This window comes from Sorex fumeus, unplaced genomic scaffold, assembly GCF_029834395.1.
Source record: "Sorex fumeus unplaced genomic scaffold, SorFum_2.1 ptg000049l, whole genome shotgun sequence".
NCBI lineage: Eukaryota > Metazoa > Chordata > Mammalia > Eulipotyphla > Soricidae > Sorex > Sorex fumeus.
The window spans coordinates 402,842-425,083 of NW_026606106.1; the positions used below are offsets into that span (position 1 = coordinate 402,842).

General features: G+C 44.7%; 1 protein-coding gene across 1 annotated transcript; it reads left to right on the forward strand.

The window, feature by feature from the left end:
- The first annotated feature begins 1,434 nt into the window (after positions 1-1,434).
- LOC130032540 (B-cell CLL/lymphoma 7 protein family member C-like) lies at positions 1,435-2,372 on the forward strand. Its single transcript, XM_056124089.1, has one exon. It carries the CDS (start codon positions 1,683-1,685, stop codon positions 2,301-2,303), a length of 621 nt encoding a protein of 206 aa, XP_055980064.1. The 5' UTR covers positions 1,435-1,682; the 3' UTR covers positions 2,304-2,372.
- Positions 2,373-22,242: the final 19,870 nt, after the last annotated feature.

Consider the following 22,242-nt stretch of genomic DNA (forward strand, 5'->3'; position numbering starts at 1 on the left):
CCCATCTCTCCCAGGGCCTCTACCCTGTAGACAGACACCTACATCTCCAAGTCCCTGTGTGTTCTCATCTATTTTCCCTCTGTAGGCTCAAAATTTGAGGCTAACAATCATTGTCATTTGTTCAGGCAATTTAGACAGAGCTAGGTCCAATCTTGGTCATGAAAATTCACAGCTTTATAATTAATATACTAACCTTCAATGAAAATTCTTTCATTTATAGATGCTTCACTCTGAAACATACAAGGCACTTGTAGGGTGGATTTGTGCATTCTCCCTGGTGATGAGTCTGTGTTGGGACAAGGAAGATCTTCTTTCTATATGACCTTCTTCTAGTGTGCTTGGCCTGTCCAGGAGAACCTAAACCTGCTCTGCCCTGTGTATAACTCCCGACCCAGATGATCACCATGAAACCAAGGACTATGTTCTTAGGATTATCACTGAGGAATCTTAGCCCTGTCAAGTGCTTGAAAGGGCTCTTGGAGTGGGGGAGGTTCTCAGCACTCAAACTATTGGAACAGGATTCTGTTCTTGGTTCTCACACACACATTTGACAAGGGTGCAAGTTTTGTGAGCAGACAAATGTGGCCCTCCCCACTCCGCACACATGAATAAAATCCTATAAGTGTACCGGTATCAATAAGTTTACCCCTAATTCCATGGAGCACCAGAGGACTGAGATAATTATTTGGTAGCAGAAAATGTACCCTAAAATTTTTTTGGTTTTATTTTTATATTTGTGGGTGAATTACCATGAGTTGCAACGTTATTCATGATTAAATGTCATGCTTATATGTTCCAAGAACAATCTGTTTACTAGTATCCACTTCCATACACCAATGTCTTCAGACAAACTTAACCTGGCCTCTATGCCAGGAAGTTATTTTCTTCTCAGGCACTTTGGATTTAAGTCCTGATACTGATTTGGCATCATACATGAGCCCACTTTCTTTTAATTGATTCACAGTGAGAAGCACAGTTACATAGTTGATCATTACAGGGTTTCAGTCATAATGTTCCAATAACCGTAACTTCACCAGTGTACGTTTCCCACCACCAATGTCCCCGGTTTCCCTCCTCTCCCAGATCAATGCCTGCCTCTATGGCAGTCACTTTTACTTTTACTTTTTTATTGAATCACTGTGATAAAACATTACAAATCTGTTCATGATTGGATTTCAGTCATACAGTATTCTAACACCCATCCCTTGATGGGTTTTTGTCTAGTTGATCAATCAAGTAGTGACAAAGCATCTTTGAAGTCTCCAACTTTACTATAGTATTGCTACCTATGTCTTCCTTTAAGTGCATAAGCACTTGTTTTATGTATTTTGATGGTCACCATTGGGTGTTTAGGAGTGAATTTCTCCTGACGTACATATACCTTCATTATTAAGAAATGACTTTTGGAGGGGGCGGGCCCGGGCGGGGCGGGGCCGGGAGGCTTCCAGGCCTGGGCTCGGGCCGCCCGCGCCTCCCGGCCGCTCCGGGACGGGCCGGGGAGGGGCGCGGCGGCAGGAAGCGGGGCGGGGACTCGCCGAGGCGTTGGGGAGCGCGGCGGGCGCGGCCGACTCCCCGAGGGACGCGGGCCGAGAGCGCGGGGGCCCGGCCTGGCGCCGAGCCTGAGCCCGCCGGACGGGAGGCGGCCCAGCCGCGGGCTCGGCCCCGGCGCCAGCCCCGCCAGCATGGCCGGCCGGACCGTGCGGGCCGAGACCCGGAGCCGGGCCAAGGATGACATCAAGAAGGTGATGGCGACCATCGAGAAGGTCCGGAGATGGGAGAAGCGCTGGGTGACCGTGGGCGACACTTCCCTTCGGATCTTCAAGTGGGTGCCAGTGGTGGACCCCCAGGAGGAGGAACGCCGGCGGGCAGGTGGTGGGACCGAGAGATCCCGAGGCCGGGAGCGGAGGGGCAGGGGACCCAGTCCCCGCGGCGGTGGCCCCCTCATCCTGCTCGATCTCAATGGCTCCTTGCAGAAGGGCACGGAGCCCAGCCCTGGGGGTACTCCCCAGCCCAGCCGTCCTGTATCACCAGCTGGACCACCAGAAGGGGTCCAGGAGGATGCCCAGCCCCCACAGCTGGGTCAGGAGAGAGATCCTGGAGGTGTGACCGCCAGAGGCACCGATGAACCCCCAATGCTGACCAAGGAGGAGCCGGTTCCCAAATTGCTGGAGACTGAGGCCCCCGAAGCTTACCCCGTCTTTGAGCCCGTGCCACCTGTCCCTGAGGCAGCCCAGGGTGACACAGAGGACTCGGAGGGCGCCCCCCCACTCAAGCGCATCTGCCCCAATGCCCCTGACCCCTGAGAAGCCGGCCTGCTGGTCCTGACGCCCCTGGGGCCCCTTTGGCTTTTTACAAATAAAGACCCTTTTGTAAAAAAAAAAAAAAAAAAAAAAAAAAGAAATGACTTTTGATGTCTCTTATAACCTTTCTCAGCCTGAAATCATAGCCACTGAATACTAGTATAGTCTTCCTTAATATGTTCTTTGCTTAAAGAATTGTTTTCAACCTTTGGCTTTGAGTCTGTTTGCTCTGACACTTGGTGTATTTAGAACATTGACATTAAGAATGACTATTGTCTTTGGGGTTTGTGCCATCTTAATTTAGATTATTGTGTTTGTCTTGCCTTATTGTAACTCTTTGAGATTTTCTTTCAAAATTGCTTTTGATACCTTAAATTTTCTGAGCTGTTGTTTACCCATGAATTAGGATATCTTTCTTTTAACTATGAATGAAAATCTACTGGGTATTCTTAGTGACTTTACATTTTGTTAATTTTTTTTTCTCCCTATATCCTCCCATAGTTCTCGGAGCCAGAGGAGTCATGATGGGTCTGCTGTAAATCTGAGGATACTCTTATGTATGTAATTTCCTTCTTTGATCCTGCTACTTTCAGTATTTTTATCTGTTTATGGTGCTGGTCCTTCTGATTAGGATATTTCTCAGAGTTTTTTGATTAGGGTCTCTTTTAGCTGGTACCCTTTGGGCTTTTTGAATCTGGGTATCTGTGATCACCAGCTCTGGGAACTTTTCAGTGATGATGTCCTTAACTATTACTACCTCATTGCAGTTACCTCCATATCCCTCTCTGACCCCGAGGATTCTTATGCTGCTCCTCTTGAAATAATCCTTCCACTTATTTGCCCTTAAGTCATTTTGATGTCTTTTCCCAAGTTTTGTTGCTGCCTGGAGTTTTCCTGCATCTCATCCTCAAGATCACTGACTCTGTTTTCTGCTATTGTTTGACTATTAAGGGTTCCGACTGAGTTTTTCATTTCATCGACCAAATTTTTTTTTTCCCCTTTATTTTATTTTATTTTTTTTAAAGTTGTAGATTTACAATTTTTTGTGCTTTGGTTTCAATTATACAATGATCAGATACCCATCCCTCCACCAGTGCCCATTTTCCACCACCATGGATAATATCCCTCCCACCCCCATCCCCCCATCCCCCCTGTCTCTGTGGCAGGGCAATTCCCTGTGTTCTCTCTCTCCTTTTGGGTGTTGTGGTCTGCAAAAGAGGCATTGAGTGGCAAACATGTTCAGTCCATAGTCTACTTTCTACATGCATCTCCCCTCCTGGGAGGATCCTCCAAACATCCTTTATTTGGTGCTCCCTTCTCTATCTGAACAGCCCTTTCCTCTAGGATACCCGGCTGGCCTCTAAGTTATGGAGTAATCCTCCTGGTGCTGATCTCAGCTATTCTTGGGTATTAATCTCATACTTTGTTACTTTATATCCCCCAGATGAATGCAATCTTTCTATGTCTATCCCTCTCTTTCTGACTCATTTCGCTTAGCATGATACTTTCCATATTGTACCACTTGTATGTAAATTTCATGACTTCATCTTTTCTAAGACCTACATAGTACTCCATTGTGTAGATGTACCAAAGTTTCTTTAACCAGTCATCTGTTCTTGGGCATTCAGGTTTCTTCCAGTTTCTGGCTATTGTAAAGAGTGCTGCAATGAACAAACAAGTGCAGATGTCACTTCGACTATACATTTTTGCCTCTCTGGGATATATTCCCAGGAGTGGTATTGCTGGGTCAAATGGGAGCTCAATTTCTAATTTTTTGAGAATCGTCCATACTGTTTTCCAGAAGGGATGAACCAGTGGACATTCCCACCAACAGTGAAGGAGTATCCCTTTCTCGCCACATCCACGCCAGCATCGGTTGCTTTTGTTCTTTTGAATGTGGGCCAGTCTCTGAGGTGTGAGATGGTATCTCATTGTGGTTTTGATCTGCATCTCCCTGATGATTAATGATGTAGAGCATTTTCTCATGTGCTTTTTTGCCATTCGGATTTCTTCTTTGAGAAAGTTTCTGTTCATTTCATTGCCCCATTTTTGGATGGGGTTGGATGTTTTCTTCTTGTGGAGTTTAACCAGTATTTTGTATATCCTGGATATCAACCCCTTGTCAGATGTGTATTCGGTGAATATCCTTTCCCATTCTGTAGACTGTCTTTGTATTTTGGTCACTGTTTCTTTGGAGGTGCAGAAGCTTCTTAGTTTAAGATAATCCCATTTATCTATCTCTGTTTTTACTTGCTCGGCCAGTGGCGTGGCATCTTTGAAGATACCATTAGCTTCAATGTCATGGAGGGTTTTGCCAGCTTTATCTTCAATGTACCTTATGGTTTCTGGTCTGATGTTGAGGTCTTTAATCCATTTTGATCTTACTTTTGTACATGGTGTTAGGCAGAGTTCTGAGCCCATTTTTTTGCATGCAGCCGTCCAGTGATGCCAACACAATTTATTAAAGAGGCTTTCCTTACTCCACTTCACATTACTTGCACCTTTATCAAAGATTAGATGATCATATGATTGAGGGGAGATGTCAGTGTATTCAACCCTGTTCCATTGGTCTGCAGTTCTGCCTTTGTTCCAGTACCATGCTGTTTTAATTATCACTGCTTTGTAGTACAGTTTGAAGTTCGGGAGGTTGATTCCTCCCATTTTCTTTTTCCCAAGAATTGCTTTAGCTATTCGTGGGGGCTTATTGTTCCATATAAATTTCAAGAGTGTTTGCTCCATTTCTTTGAAGAATGTCATGGGTATCCTAATAGGCATTGCATTGAATTTATACAATGCTTTCGGTAGTGTTGCCATTTTGACAATGTTAAGTCTCCCGACCCATGAGCAGGGGATATCTTTCCATTTCCTCATGTCCTCTTTTATTTCCTGAAGTAGCGTTTTGTAGTTTTCTTTGTACAGGTCCTTTACTTCCTTAGTTAAGCTGATTCCTAGGTACTTGATTTTCTGGGGCACAATTGTGAACGGGATTGTTTTTTTCATGTTGCTTTCTTCTCTCTCACTGTTTGCGTATAGGAAAGCCATGGACTTTTGGGTATTGATTTTATAACCTGCAACTTTACTATACAAGTCTATTGTTTCTAGGAGTTTTTTGGTGGAAGTTATTGGGTTCTCTAAGTAGAGTATCATATCATCTGCGAATAGTGAGAGCTTGATTTCTTCCTTTCCTACCTGAATGCCCTTAATATCTTTTTCCTGCCTAATCGCTATTGCAAGTACTTCCAGTACTATATTGAACAGCAGAGGAGAGAGTGGGCATCCCTGTCTCGTCCCTGATCTTAGAAGGAAGGCTCTCAGTTTTTCCCCATTGAGGATGATGCTTGCTGTAGGCTTGTGGTAGATGGCTTTGATTATGTTGAGGAAGGTCCCCTCTATACCCATTTTGGCTAGGGTTTTCATCATAAAGGGGTGCTGGATCTTATCAAATGCTTTCTCTGCATCTATTGATATGATCATATGCTTTTTATCTTTTCTTTTGTTGATATGGTGGATTATGTTGATTGATTTCCGAATGTTAAACCATCCTTGCATCCCTGGGATGAATCCTACTTGGTCATGGTGTATGATCTTTTTAATGAGTAGTTGGATTCTATTTGCTAGTAGTTTGTTGAGGATCTTTGCATCTGTGTTCATCAGGGATATCGGCCTGTAATTCTCTTTCTTTGTGGTATCTCTGTCTGCTTTTGGTATCAGTGTGATATTTGCTTCGTAGAAACTGTTTGGAAGTGTTTTTGATATTTCAATTTCGTGTAAAAGCTTAAAGAGCATTGGGAGTAAGTCCTCTTTAAAGATTTGGAAGAATTCACTAGTGAATCCATCCGGGCCAGGACTTTTGTGCTTGGGGAGACTTTTTATTACCATTTCAATTTCCTTGATCATGATAGGTCTGTTCAGGTATTCCAGGTCTTCTTGGTTCAGCCTTGGGAGTCTGTAGGAGTCTAGGAATTTATCCATTTCCTCGAGGTTTTGATGTTCCGTGGCATAAAGCTTCTCAAAGTACTCCCTGAGGATCCTCTGAATTTCTGTGGTTTCTGTTGTAATGACCCCCTTTTCATTTCTGATTCGGTTTATTAGGGTTTTCTCTCTCCCTTTCTTTGTGAGTTTTGCTAGAGGCTTATCGATCTTGTTAATTTTCTCGAAGAACCAGCTCTTGGTTTCATTGATCTTTCGGATTGTTTTTTGGGTTTCCATCTCGTTAATCTCTGCTCTGAGTTTTATTATTTCCTTTCTCCTGTTCGGGTTGTGCTCCTTTTTTTGGTCCTTCTCCAAGCTCTTAAGCTGTGAGGTTAGGTTACTTATGTGTGCTCGCTCCTCCTTCCTGAGGAATGCTTGTAGAGCTATAAACTTTCCTCTTAACACAGCCTTTGCTGTGTCCCATAAGTTTTGGTAACTCGTGTTCTCATTTTCATTCGTTTCTAGGAATCTTTTGATTTCCTCTTTGATTTCCTGTCTAATCCACTCGTTGTTCAATAGTGCACTGTTTAATTTCCAGGTGTTTGATTTAGTTTTCTGTTTTTGTTCGACCAAAATTTTTATTAATGCCATTTCTGTCTCATCATTCCAGTTTTCCAGAGTGAAGATGATTTTGTTTATTCTAATCTGTCCACATTGTGTATGTAAGAAGGTCATCTGAAAGCATAGGATGACACGACCAACAATGCATGCATTTCTTAAGTATTGGTGCTCCACAAATATTTCTTATTCCAGAAACAGACATGACAGGTAGAGGAAAAGAGAGAATTCTGTACATTACTGGGACCTCAAGACAGATAACGCAGGAAAGAGGCTGAGGGGCTGCCTGGAAAGGAGTTCCTGCATCCTGCCCCACACTCTCCGCAACTCATGTTGCCCAAGGACTCAGCTCCCTGATAGGGCCCAGGCTCTCCCAATAATAGGCCTGGGCTACCCCAGAATTTTCACCGGTTCACATCTGTGTGTCAACTCAAAAGTATGAGCCAAGACTCTTCCACCAAAAGGGTAAACACAACCATGGAGACTATCCACTCATGCCCCCAATATTGTCCCTACCTCTGAGCCAAAACAGGAGCTTAGGGCTGGCCAGCCTGGTGAAGGACAGAGCCAACCCAAGCAGAGACAGACAGGAGAGGAGTGATGAGATCCTGAGTCTTCACCTCACTCAGCCGCCCTCCCCCCAGACTCACAATAGGGAGCTGGTTGCGGAGCAGGGGGATGAGTCACCACACAATTCCCAGGGCACTCTGTGGGTGCACAGATGTCAAGGGGTTTTAATGCTGAGCACATTCCCTGCACCTCACACCCCTCGTCCTGTCTGAAATGCCAGTGCCCATTCTGCTAGGCCCATCCATCTGGGAAAAGGGCAATTGAGTGAGAGCAAAAAAAAAAAGAAAGTGGAGCAGGGAGACATCTGCAGGGGCCACAGACATGATCTCCTTGTTCTGAGAACAAGGGGCCTGACCCGGGACGGCGACTGGTCACAAGAGGTGTTGGCCCAGGCCCTGCTCTGGTGCCTTCTCATAAGCTAGAGCAAAGCAGAACTCCCCTTGCAGGTAGAGGGGCGCAGAGAAAACATAGAAAACATATATCCCAAGGGGCGGTGGAAAGGAGGAAAGCACAGGGGGAGACGGCGCCTCAGATGAGCCCCAGTGCCCAGCACCCAAACATCGGTCGCTCAGAGAAGCTCCATGGGTCAAGGGAGAGCAGGGAGAGAAGGACACTAAGGATGGGGCGGGGAGAGGGGAGGAGACAGAGAGAGGGAGACAGAGGAAGAGGGAAAGGGAAAGAGAGAAGGAGAGGGAGAGAGGGAGACGGGGAAGGGAGATGAAGAAAGGGAGAGGGAGAAAGATTTCTGCATCTGTGCACCCATTTTTCCCATCTCTACACCCCTTTACCCTGCAACTCTATGCTCGTGGGACTTAGCGCCCCCTGAAGCCCTGTACACAGCCTGCAGGGAGAACCTCTGGGCTCTCAGTTGCGTCAACCTCTTGGGATCTCTAACACAGGATTGAATCCTGGGACTTCACTTCAGAAGCCTTGCTCAGGAGTCATATTTTTTGACCTTTTTGTTTGGGTTTGGAGCCACACATTGCAGTTCTGAGGGCTTACTCCTGGCTCTGTGCTCAGTAATCCCTGAGGTGGATGCATCCTAGGAAAATAGTGGCAAATAAAATAGTTATATATATATATATATATGTAATATATATTATGTATATAACTTAAAACATCATGCGAAGACTGGAATGGGAAGGAATGGAAGTGAAGATAGATGGTCGGCAACTACACCAACTCTGCTTTGCTGATGACATTGTTTTAATAACACCAAACATCAGCCAAGCGGCAAAAATGCTGGCCGACTTTGACCATGAGTATGAAAAGGTCAGACTACAGCTGAATCTTATGAAGACAATGTTTATGAGAAACAGCCTCGTTCCTGAAGCCCCATTCACTCCCAACAGAACGACCATCTCCGAATGCAACAGCTATATGTACCTAGGTCGAGAAGTCAACATGACAAATGACCTGGTACCCGAGCTGCGCAGGAGGAGGAGAGCAGCTTGGAACGCCTTCAATAGCATAGAAGAAATAGCTAAGAGGACGAAGATCCTCCGGCTCTGGGCACATCTCTTTGATGCCACTGTTCTTCCTGCATTAACATATGCCTCAGAGACCTGGGCCCTACACAAACAGGATGAGAACTCTATTCGGGTCTCCCAAAGAAGAATTGAAAGAGCTATGCTTGGAATATCACGTTTGACTCAAATGAGAGAGAATCCAGAGTTCCGACCTCCATCGACAATCAAGAATCAGGGACTCTGTCTCATTTGCCAAGGTGTCAAAAATCAGATGGACTGGTCACACAATGAGATTTAAAGATGACCACTGGACTAGAGCTGTTACCAAATGGATTACACAGAATGTCAAAAAACCGCGTGGCCGCCCACCTACCAGATGGTCAGACTTCTTCATCAAGATCATGAACGATCGATTGGAAGCTCTTCGTGTTCCGAGAGCAAACAGACGCCATTGCGCTACACTAGCATGCGACAGGGACAAATGGAGACTTTACCGGCACCCGCTCGAGCAAATCGATGAATAACGGGAAGTCAAGTGATCAAGTGATAACTTAAAACATGACACTGAGTGTTCTTTGCTGAGATTATATCACTTAATCACTTAACTTCCTGTTAGTCCTTGATTTGCTCGAGCGGGCGCAAGTAACGTCTCCATTGGTCCCTGTCGAGTGCTAGTGTAGCCCAATGTCATCTGTTCGCTCTGGGAATATGAAAAGCCTCAAACCATTCGTTCATAATCTTGATGAAGAAGTCTGACCATCTAATAGGTGGGTGGTCAAGCGGTCTTTTGACATCCCGTGGAATCCAATCGGTTACAGCTCTAGTCCAGCGGTCATCTTTAAATCTCATTATGTGACCAGTCCATCTGATTTTTGACACCTTGTCAAATGAGACACCGTCCCTGATTCTTGATCGTCGACGGATGTCAGAACCCTGGATTCTTTCTCTCATTTGAGTGAAACGTGATATTCCAAGCATAGCTCTTTTAATTCCTCTGTGGGAGACCTGAATAGCGTTCTCGTCCTGTTTTCATAGGGCCCAGATCTCTGAGGCATATGTTAATGCAGGAAGAACACTGGAATCAAAGAGATGTGCCCAGAGCCCAGAGGTTCTTCATCCTCTTAGCTATTTCTTTGACGTTCTTGAAGGTGTTCCAAGCCGCTCCCTTCCTCCGGCGCAGCTCGGGTGCCAGGTCATTTGTCATATTGTCTTCTCGACCTAGGTACACATAGCATTTGCATTCGGAGATGGTCGTTCTATTGAGAGCGAATGGGGCATCAAGAACAAGGCTGTTTCTCATAAACATTGTCTTCGTAAGATTCAGCTGTAGTCCTACCTTTCCACACTCACGGTCAAAGTCGGCCAGCATTTGTGCTGCTTGGCTGATGTTTGGTGTTATTAAAACAATGTCATCAGCAAAGCGGTGGTGATGTAATTGCCGACCATCTATCTTCACTCCCATTCCTTCCCATTCCAGTCGTCGCATGATGTTCTAGAGGGTGGCACTGAAGAGTTTCGGTGAAATGGTATCACCCTGCCGAACCCCTCTCTTGACATAAATGATTGCCTCTTTGTAGAATGGTGAGATCCTGATAGTGAATCCACAATACAGCTCACGGAGGATCTTGATGTATTGGGCTTGAAAGCCCTGATTGGCTAGGGCTTCAATGACCGCTTCCGACTCAACAGAATCAAAGGCCTTCTTTAAATCAATGAACGTTAAACAGAGCGGCATCTTGAACTCCCGAGAAACCTCAATGAGCTTTGTAATCGTGTGGATATGGTCAATGGTGCTGAATCTTTTGCGGAACCCAGCTTGCTCGCATGGTTGTCCTTCATCTAGTGTTCTGCCAATCCTATTTAGGAAGACTCGAGTGAACAACTTGTAGATGACAGACAATAGGCAGATCGGGCGATAGTTGCCAATGTCATGGATGTCTCCCTTTTTGAACAGTAGTACAGTCCTGCTGGTTTTCCATTGAGACGGAACCTTGCATTCAGACAGGTACCGTGTGAAGAGCCGAGGCAGTGTATTGATGAGTACTAATGGCAGGTTCTTCAGGTGTTCAGGTATGACCTTGTTTTGGCCGGGTGCTTTCCTTTCTTTACCGACGAAATGGCGTGTCGTATTTCGGAAGGGAGAACGTTGGGAACGACATATACATCCTGTGGAATTTGGTATGACGGCAAGTGGACATGGCTATTGAAGAGATTTGAGTAGAAGACATGGATAATCTTCTCCACTGCCGTTCTGGAGGATGTGGTGGATCCATCAGGACGTCGGAGGGCAGTCATCTTGGTCTTGTAGTTGGCAAAGCACAGGCGGGCGTTATGAATACTTTTCCCAGCTTCTGCCGCATCTACCAGCACTTCTGCTCTTCTCCCTTTGAGGTCTTCCTTGATCGCATCTCTGCACTGCTTTGCGAGCTCGGACGTTAGCTTGCGGTTGCCTGAGGCATGCGCCAAACCACGCTGGGGAATAAACCCAAGAGTTTTCGAAGACAGGCATTTTTTTGTGGCTATCTCTCTCTTGCCGTTCCTCGCACATTCTTGGAGGTGCTGTACCAGTCGATCATATTCCTCATCAATGTTGTCAACAGTGGCATCTTCCCATGTTGCAGCAATAGTGCCAAACAGCTCCCAGTTATTTGTCGTTCTGGGAGTTCTCTTTTTAAACTTTGCAGCCCTTTCTCCCCGCTCTGTGAAGTAGAATTTTGCACGAAGGAGACGGTGGTCCGATCCCGTTCGGAATTTTGGGACAACAACAACATCAGTCAGGCAAAACCGTCGATTGAATATGATGTGGTCTATTTCGTTGTGGAATCGTCCACCCGGAGACTCCCATGTCCAACGTTTAGATTCTGCCTTCTGGAATGTGAGGTACCATGGATGGTCTTGGTCGACATGATGAACTCAGTCAGTCTCTCACCCTGTTCGTTCTATTCTAGGCATGGGTCCTGATGTGAAGTTCTTCAGCTGATCTTCTCGGTCCTATCTTGGCATTAAAATCACCCACAAAGATCTTGTAGGAGGTGTGGTCTTCTCTATAGAACTTCTCCAGCTCCATGTAGAACTTCTCAATTTCTCTGTCATCATAATGAGATGTTGGTGCATAGACAACGAAGATAGAAACTGCCGGCAGTGAGCCACATCTATTCAAATGTAAATGTCCAATTCGGGTTGTTAGGCATTCGAATGAATCAATGCTCATGGCCAAGTTTGTGTTGACAAGGACACCGACGACTACGACACCTCTTTTATCGCATGGTCCAAGGAACAATTCTTCTCCAGTGTCGAAAAATGCATGGTGATATTCGTGCATTCTTGTCTCGATCAGACCAATGATGTCGTACTTGATCATTCGCACTTGTACCATCAGGTCCTCGATGGATGCATCTGATCCTATCCTATGTGCATTGAAAGTACAGATGATCATTTTTGTCTTCCTTCGTTGTGGCAGCCTAGTTCGGCCTTGAGATTTTATCGGCCTCTCCTTTCTCATCCTTCTCAGTGCTTCCATGTCGGTGAAGCCTTCAGGGTCAGGTGAATGAGATCAGTTGTAGTTACTGGTTTTGGCATATCGAATACACAAGGGATAGCTTGCCAGGCTCTTTCGTGCGGGCGGAATACTCTCGGTAGCTTGCCAGTCCTTCTCAGAGGGATAGAGGCTTTTCGGGCGACCTCTAATCGCCCTCATAGGTGTTACCATATTTGAAATCTATCAAATATGCTACGACAGTTCCGGAAGATGGGTATTTAGTGTCTTATGATGTGTCCGGAAAGCTTCCTGGAGTGTTGTGGCGGCTGGGTAGTGGAAGTAGTCTAGGTACTGTCTTCTAGTGGGGTATTTATCTGGTCCCAGTAAGGGGTAGGGTGGGTCTTCTGTGCGGAATCCGATCCCTGGGTGGTTGGTGGAAGCAGACAGGGCAGGGTAAGGTGGGGCTCCTCATTAGAATCCCTTTGTCACCTGTGGTTGTTGGGAGCCAGCAGAATATCTCTGTCCCTGGGTCCTCCGAGCCTGGAGTCCAAGGTCTCAGAGAATTCTGCTTATCTTGTTCCATGGGTCTTCAGTCATTAGTGAGTCTCGGCCAAAACTGCCACGTGGGTCTGGATAGCGTCCTGGAGTGTGCTGGTGGCTGGGTTATATGAAAGTGATAAAATAAATCACTGTATCACTTTCATCCCATTGGTTGTCGAATTACGAGAGGGAGCCAGTAATATCTCTATTCCTCCCAGCACTGAGATTTTTGCAGCCTCTTCTTGCTTGACTTTTCCCAATGATTGGAGACTCTTTTAGTGAGACCTATTTTCGTTACAGTATTTGGCATATATACACCACGGGGAGCTTGCCAGGCTCTGCCCGTGAGGGAGGGATAATCTTGATAGCTTGCTGGGCTCTCTGAGAGGCATAAATGGGTAGGAAGTGTCTTATAATGTGTTGCGTGGCCACTTCGAAAAGCGGCCTGGAGTGTGGCAGAGGTGGTTGGGCATTGGAAGTCGGCTGCCAGGGCTGGGTCCTTTGGGGTGGGGAGGGCTCTCACCCACTCCCAGTCTGATGCAAAGTCCAGTTGCATGATTCTGGGAGCCTTCTTTTATACTCCTGTTTGGGAGGAGCATCTGTGAGTTCTGGAGGGTGGCCAATGAGGAGATTATCTGGTGCCGGCAGGGTGTGGCTTATGGGTGTGATCCCTGAGTCACCTGACCTCCACTGCCCAACCACCATCATGCTCTAGGCTGCTTTCCGGACACTCAAGCTGAGCCGCATGCAGGAATGAAATCCCAGGAAACCCAGATAATGCGGAACTTTTTGACCTTGGACTCTGGACTCAACAGTACCCGGAATAGAGATCCTCTGCCTGCTTTCCCAATCAATGGTAACTCAGGGATACAATAAATTATTTACTGAAATAAAAATAGAAAAAACAGTTCAAACTAAAAGAGGATTGAAAGCTTTAAATAAAGACTTTAATGGTAAAGGTAAATAGGTAAAGGCCCTCCCATTGATCGTGGATTTGCTTGAGCGGGCCCAGTAACGTCTCCATTGGAGACTTTGTTGTTACTGTGTTTGGCATATCGAATACTCTCGGTAGCTTGCCAGGCTCTCCGAGAGGGGCAGAGGAATCGAACTCGGGTTGGCCATGTTGGCCACTTGTAAGGCAAACGCCCTACCGCTGTGCTTTAATATAAACAAAAATTATGCTAAATTTGCTAACTTAATGAAAAAAATTTTAAAACAAGGCATGAGTCTAACACAGCTGCCAATGACTTTATTACATAGTAGTAATTGTGGAAAAAGTATAAGTAAAAAAAGATGAATAGGATAAAATTAATAAAAGTTTATTCACATATGACTTGAACTCTGTATTATCAGTGATACAGAATAGCATTATTTAAAGAAATTTACTTAGAGAAATGTAAGGGGAGAGAAAGAGAGAGCCATGTTCATGAGAGAACATGGACTTCTCCAAATAGAAAAATCCTTGATTTCCGATTTCTGGTCAGACATGCTAGAAGTCTGGAAACTTCTTTCCACCCAGAACACGTGAAAACCTGAACAAGTGAAACTCAGAGATTCACTTTCTGTCTCTCTGTGAAATAGTATGAAAAGGGAGATGGAGAGATAAGTAAAGTAGTATTATCTAAATAAACTTACATAAATTCAAGGAGAGTGAGAGAGAGGGGGAAGAGAGAGAAAAGGAGAGAGAGAGAGAGAGAGAGAGAGAGAGAGAGGGCACAGAATTGTGACAGGAAGAACAGTCCAAATACAGAATCTGGTCATCATCATGTAAGCTATCATTCTCTTTTATTGATTTCTAAGGACCACTCTCCACACACTTGGATGAGCCTCACGCATAATAGAACTGGCAGAGGTACCCAGGTGTGTGGGACCCGGGGCTGAGATCTCCAAGCCTGCATGGTTTGGGACTGGACCTGCCAGTAACTAGACAGTTACACCCACCAACTGCCATGTAACTCCAACAACGGCCAGGATCCAGAGATTATCACACTCAGCTCCCGGAAGCGCGCAGCCGCATTCACGGCCGCGAGACATCTTATCATCTCATTCCTACTTTGGGCAAACTGGCAGGCTACCAAATGGCATAGTCTGGCAAACTCCCCACATGGCAGAGTCTGGCAAACTCCCCGTGGTATACCCAATATGCCAAATACCAGTAACAATGATGGGTCTCATTCTCCTAACCCTGAAAAAACCTTGAATATGGCACTTTAAAAAAAAATCTCAGGGCTAGGACGAAGAAGACATTACTGGCACCTGCTCGAGGCAATCGACGAACAACAGGGTGGTCGTGGTCATGAAGGATCCTATATGGGTTCTTTCTCTCTCTCTCATTGTCTCTCTCGCTCATTCTCTCTGGTCTATGTATTTCAATATAGACACTGATGGGTTCTCATGTATGTGCCTTTTCCTACTTTCAACACTCAGATCTTATCTAAAGTGATCATATCTAACTATTCCTGTCATAATGGTCCTTCTATGTCCTTCACCCCACACACACTTGAAGCACTTGGCACTGAATATTAATCTCTTAGAAAAGTATAAATCCTATGGAAGAGTGCAATTATTCTATGTCATCCCTTTCTTTCTGATTGATTTCACTCAGCCTGAAATCTCCATGTCTATTCATTTATAAGTGAGTTTCATGATTTCATTTTTCCTGGTGGCTTCATAGTATTCCATTTATAGATGTACTGTAATTTCATCCAATTGTCTGTTCTCAGACACTCTGGTTGTTTCATATTTGGCTATTGTGAATGCAATATTGTGATGTAGTAAATATAGGTTTGCAAATATATTTCCAAATTAGTGTTTTGGATCCTTAGGGGTTGACACAAACCGTGGAATTTCTGGGTCATATAGAAGGTCAGGAACTAGACAGTTTTTCATGAACATCGTCTTTGTGAGATTCAGCTGCAAACCGACCTTTCCACACTCACAGTCCAAGTCGGCCAGCATTTGTGCTGGTTGGCTAATGGTTGGTGTTAAAAAACGAACTAGTTCCTGACCTTCCATTTGCTCTCAACGGATCAAATATCTCCAAATGCAGCAGTCATGTGTACCTAGGTCGAGAACTCAACTTGAGGAACGACCTGGCACATGAGATGCGCAGGAGGTAGAGATCAGTGTGGAACACCTTCAAGAGCCTCAAAAAATATCTAAGAGGATGAAGTATCTATGGCTCCAGGCACATCTCTTCGATTCCACAGTTCTTTATGCATTAACATACTCCTCTAGACCTGGGCCCTACCAAAACAGAATGAGAACACTATTCGGGTCTCCCAAAGAATTGAAAGAGCTATGCTTGGAATATCACACTTCCGTCAAGTGAGAGAAGGAATCCAGAGTTCCTACCTCCATCGATGATTGAGAATCAGGGATGCAGTCTCGTTTTCCAAGACATCAAAAATCAGATGGGCTGAATACGTAATTTGATTTGACATGTGCTTAGGAAGATGTCAGAGTTTGGCCTTAGGCCTCCCTTAAACATAGTGAATATAGAATGCAGAGGGCATCTTAGGTATCTTCTCTCTCTTTTTTTGTTTGGAGATCCAAGAGGTACTTTGGCTTTGTACCCCCTCTTGTCACTTCTTCAAGGTTCTGTTTTCTGGATATCTGGGGAGAAGCCTAATAGGAAAAAGCAACCATAAACTGGCTGATGAAAATAAATTGCTAAAGTAGGTATGATACAGGAATTACTATTAAACTCATATGGATGCAAAGACATATTTAGGAATTTACCATCGGCCACCCAATTCATTCATAATCGCAAATCCAGCAGCTGCAGAGTGAATGCTCGCTTACACCTCATCATAGAAAATCAAAGAATTCTAACCCAGGTATTTCTGACCCTCTGTATCCAGGCTGCTTAACTTTTTAGGACATTCCTTACATTCTTACTTTGGACAACCTGGCAGGCTACCGAATGTAACCTGCCCACACGGGAGAGTCTGGCAAACTCCCCGTGGTATACCCAATATGCCAAATACCAGTAACAATGATGGGTCTCATTCTCCTAACCCTGAAAGAGCTTTGAATATGGCACTCTTTAAAATATCAGAGCTAGGATGAAGGAGATGTTACTGGTGCCTGCTCGAGACAATTGAAGAATAACAGGATGATCGTGATCGTGATTAAGGGGACAGTGTCCCACTGGATGCCTGGAGGTGTTGCAGTTCTCCCTGCACAGCCCCTTCTAGGCCACTAGAAGACATTGGGTCTGTAGAGAGTTCCCCAGGACCCAAATTGTGACATTTCTAACAATTATATTTATTAATTGGCCTTGATTTGTTGGTGCCCAATGACTCAAGAGTTGGGAAAGAGACATTTTTGGTGTCAGCAATAATTCAACCTTGCCTCTGCCTCAGGGAATCAAGGCCAGTGCTCCAGCAGCTTCTTCCAGTCATAACGATCCCCTGCTTCTCTCTGCCTCCTTAGTGCACACAGACATCCTCCCTCAGCCTCTATGGACCATTGCTCTCCCAATAAACTCTGTCATATGACTAAGGGTCATGTGGACTGCTATGTCTCAGCCATGCTGCACTAATAAATCTTTGAGCATCTACTGCCCAAGACAGATGGGCCATCTCCTTGTTCCCAGAGACCCTGTAGTTACGAGATAACTACATGCAGGGAGATATCGGGTCCAAGCATTTGATCAATGACCTCTGCAAGGGAGATGATTCCCCAGTCCACGGAGATGCTCCTCACTTCATGCTGAAACCTCATCAGGGAAGACAGAGCATGGATCAAACTATCTGGGATTTTTGAACTCAACACTTTTGAGAGGAGAGAATTTTCCTGAGAAAATGGAAAGTGCAGAAAACATGCCCTCAGTGTCAGCCAAAACATTTCCTTTCTTCTTGTCATTTAGAATGTGACCTGAGGGTCCCCTGAGGAGATGTTGAACACAGGAGCCTGTGTACCTTGGGCCTCCACAGAACAGGAAACAGAAAGTCTCCTTAATTCACTGTGTGAGGAGAACTGAGTTTCCTGTCTCTCCCAGGACACAGGTGGATGGTTAGACCTGGATCAGGGCTAGGAAATCCCACCATACTTCTGCTCACAAGGGACTAATTCCTGTCCCAGTTCCCTGTCTATGTGTAGCTGGGACAACCATTCTGTGGCCCTGGCACTTGGTGCAGGTGTGGATGTGCCTGCTGTGTGATGATGTCAGGACACAGACACGTCTGTATTAACTCAGTGTCCCTCGTGTCATTTGTATATTCATGAGGAGTTAGAATTTATAGCTGAAGGCATGGTCCAACCTGAGAAGGGGCTTGTGGAAGCCAACTGGTCCATCCTCAAGGGGAGGGAAGAGGTCCACGTTCTGGTCCTTGTTTGAGGAGACGAGACCCTGCCTTGTCCCAGGACTCTGTGCAAACAGAACTCCCCCTCCGAAGGGGCCAAGCCCTTTCAGGACCTTCCCCTCAGGGCTTCCCATATCTGTGTGGTCTGAACACATCTGGACACACCTGAGCTTTGAGGTTATTTCTGGGATCCTGTAACTGCCCAAGGAGTACTACATTGAGACTACAAAGCCAACTTAATGCTCCTGTGGTTTCCATTGGAGGTATTAAGAAGTCCAGAGACATCACCTGCATACAGGTTTTACTGCCTTCTCAACAGGTTAAGTGTTCTGTCCTCAAGATAAATATGCACAATTTCACCTTCTGTGTCCTATACTTATTTTAATTTCTATTTTCCTGAGAAAACAAAATTTAGTTTTATTGAAGAAGGAAATCCCGTTTCTAAGAGATTTCTGCGTATCTGCACAGATTTCTTCCCTTTCTACACCCTTTTAAGCCTGCAACTTGGGGTTCAGTCTAGGGACTTGGCGCCCCCTACAGCCCAATCGCCCCATGCAAGGAGAGACTCTGGGCTCACAGGTGTGTTAACTTGCCATGTCTCTAACACAGGACTGAATCCTGGCTGTTCACTTCAGAAGCCTTGTTCTTGAATCATATTCTTTTATGGAACTTTTGGTTTGTTATTGAGCCACATCGGGCGTTCCGAGGACTGACTTCTGGCTTGCACTCAGGTATCGCTGAGGTCAATGTATCCTCGAATATATATATATATATTTGATTTGCCAATAATTCATATATATGTATAACTGTATCACTGTCATCACGTTGTTCATCTATTTGCTCGAGTGTGCGCCATACCCATTCGTCCCTGTCACATGCTAGTGTATGGTCCTCATTGCCCTGACCCTGAAACACTCCAATATGCCATCCGGCTACACAAGGTTGTGACAGGAAGGACAGTCCAAACACAGAATCTGGTCGTCATCATGTGAGCCATCATTCTCCTTTATTGATCTCTAGGATCCTGCATGAGATCTCTCTCTGTTTCTTTCTACTTATCTCTTTCTTTCTCGCTCACTCTCTCTGGTCTATGGATTGCAATAGACACACTGAAAAGTTATTATGTATAGCCCTTTTCCTATTTCCAATACTCAGTTCTTGTCCAGAATGATCATATCTACCTATTCCTCTCATAATGCTCCTCCTCCTTCCTTCACTTCCCCCCCCCCCCACACACACACGAAATTTCCAACCCTTGACTAGTCATTAAGGCCCCTATGTTTCCTGGCACTGAATATTGATCTCTTAGAAAGTATAAATCCCATGGTAAAGGTAAAGGTAAAGGCCCTCCCGTTGATCATCGATTTGCTCGAGCGGGCCCAGTAACGTCTCCATTGGAGACTTTGTTGTTACTGTGTCTGGCATATCGAATACTCTCGGTAGCTTGCCGGGCTCTCCGAGAGGGGCGGAGGAATCGAACTCGGGTCGGCCATGTTGGCCGCTTGTAAGGCGAACACCCTACCGCTGTGCTAAGGAAGGGTGCAATTATTCAGTGTCTATCCCTTTATTTCTGACACATTTCACTCAGCCTGAAATCTCCATGTCCATCCATTTATAAGCAAATTTCATGATTTCATTTTCCCTGGTGGCCATATAGTATTCCATTATGTAGATGTACTGCATTTCATCCAGTTGTCTCTTCTCAGACACTCTGGTTTTTTCATAGTTGGCTATTATGAATGCAATATTGTGATGCAGTAAACATAGGCGTGCAAATATATTTCCAAATTAGTGTTTTGGATCCTTTGGGGCTGATACTAACAATGGAATTTCTGGGTCATATGGAAGGTCAATTCTACATATATTGGGAAGTATCCAAGATTTTTCCAAAGAAGTCTATCCTGTTGATAAATTTCAACCAGAATAAGTATTGCATTTCCTCCACATCTAGGCCAACACAGAATGTTTTGGTTCTTTGTGATGTATGCCCTTCTCCCTGGTATGAGGTTATATCTCATTATTCTTTAATTTGCATTTCTCTGATAAGAGCTTTGGAGAATTTGTTCATTCAATTATCTGCCTCAAAGTCTACTTAAGTATGTTATCTGTTTAAAACCCCCATTTTAGATGGGGTTGATTTTTTCTTGATAAGCTCTATAAGTGCTTTATATATGTTTTAATAATCTTATATCAGATGAGGCGAGGGCAGATATTTTCCCCCAGATTTGTGTTGTTTTTTTGATTCTGGTCTTCATTTCATTTACATTGATTGGGCCATTTAAAAAAGAGAGACTAAGGCAGAGTGGGATGGGGGATAGGGGCTGGAAGGGATACTGCGATGAATGGTGGTGGAGAATGGGCACTGGTGGAAGGATGGGTACTCGATCATTGTATAACTGAAACCCAAGCACAGAAATTTGTAATCTACAACTGTACCTCATGGTGTTTCACTAATAAATATAAATAAATAAATAACTAGAGACTGAGAACACAAAAAGCATGAAATGGGTGAAAACTTTGGCTCCACATTGATTCCAAAATTATTAGGTTACGTGAGAAAAATTGAAACAAGAACACAGAGACCATGTGTCTGTTGGCAACACAAAATGCTTGTAATGGGCTGATAACAATCACAAACACAAAGTTCCTTCAATGTTGGGTGCACAAACAGCTGAGAGAGTGGGTGAATCCTCAGGTGGAATTATGATCAATGTGGGTGAATCACTGCAGGTCCAGAGTCGGGACACACCTCATGTGTCTTCACAGCACAGCACCTCACTCAGACTCTGTGCACATAGTGAAGTGCTAGTATGTGGTTCCTCCTTCCACAAGCACAAGGCAAAACAAAATCAGCTCTGGACTTACTCCCCACTGCCTTCTGAGAGAGTCACCAGGGCTCACCACTTCCCTTTCAGACAAAAATGAGCCTCGGGTGCTTTATGTGTCTCCTGGAAAACCAAAAGCAGTAACTGGTGGAGATGATTATACTCGTGTTCATGGCATCACCAAGTACAGTAACCAAGATGCACACACAACACACAATGCAGCGCTCAATTCTGTCTGTGTTTCCTCCTTCAGCCGTGGAGTCAGTTCTTTCCTTCAGTTCTGTTTCAGGGGTAGTGATCATTGTTTCCTTCCTTCTGTCCCTGAGATTACTGAGTCTCCCTGTCAGTGTTTTCCTCAGGTCAGAGAGCACTGAGAGGATTGTTGCTGTCCGCACACCAACAAGGCATTGGATGTTCTGATGTTCTTACCTGGATTCAGTCCATATTCATTAAACAATAGAATTATGTTTTCATTGTTCCTAGTGCTCTTTGGGAGGTGAGCGTGTAAGTGCTCGGTGTTCTGGACATGGATCAATCTATTCATCTAGAGCTGTGACTCTAGAAACTTCTGGCAATCACAAATCCTATGGTGTTTTCTCTATGGGACTGTGAAGGCCAAAGGTCGGTTGGCAGGAATAACTTTGGGTTCTGGTGATGACAAGCCTCACTGAGACCTGTCACACCCCCTGGGAAACATGCTTTCAATAATACAATGAAGCTATAGAATTTATCCAGTGAGTTTCAGGAATATAAACTCAGTCCAACTGTACAGAATTGAGAACCCAGAATAAATTCTTAGATCTTTAAGGTGAATATTTGGGAAAGGATTCCATCCTATGGAGTGAAGGAAGGAAAATCTCTTCCACAAGTGGTGTTGGGAAAACAACACCACATACAAAAACAACAATAGAAGATAGAATTCAATCCTTATGCAGCTTTGATGTAAATTTATGTAATGTAAATCACATTAAAATTAAAATTCCTTACTGAATCAGAGAAAACGTGTACCCACCAAACATTAAATCCAACCTAATATCTAAGATATTCATAGCACTCACCAAGATAAACATCAGAACTAATCACCCATCATAAAATGGTGTGGAAAATAAACAGATTCTTTCCTAAATCAACATTCTTAAGGGCTGTAGGCATATGAAAACGTGTTTATCAACACTTACTATTGAAGGTAGTGCGTGTGGGGGGGGAGGGGAGAAAGGGGAA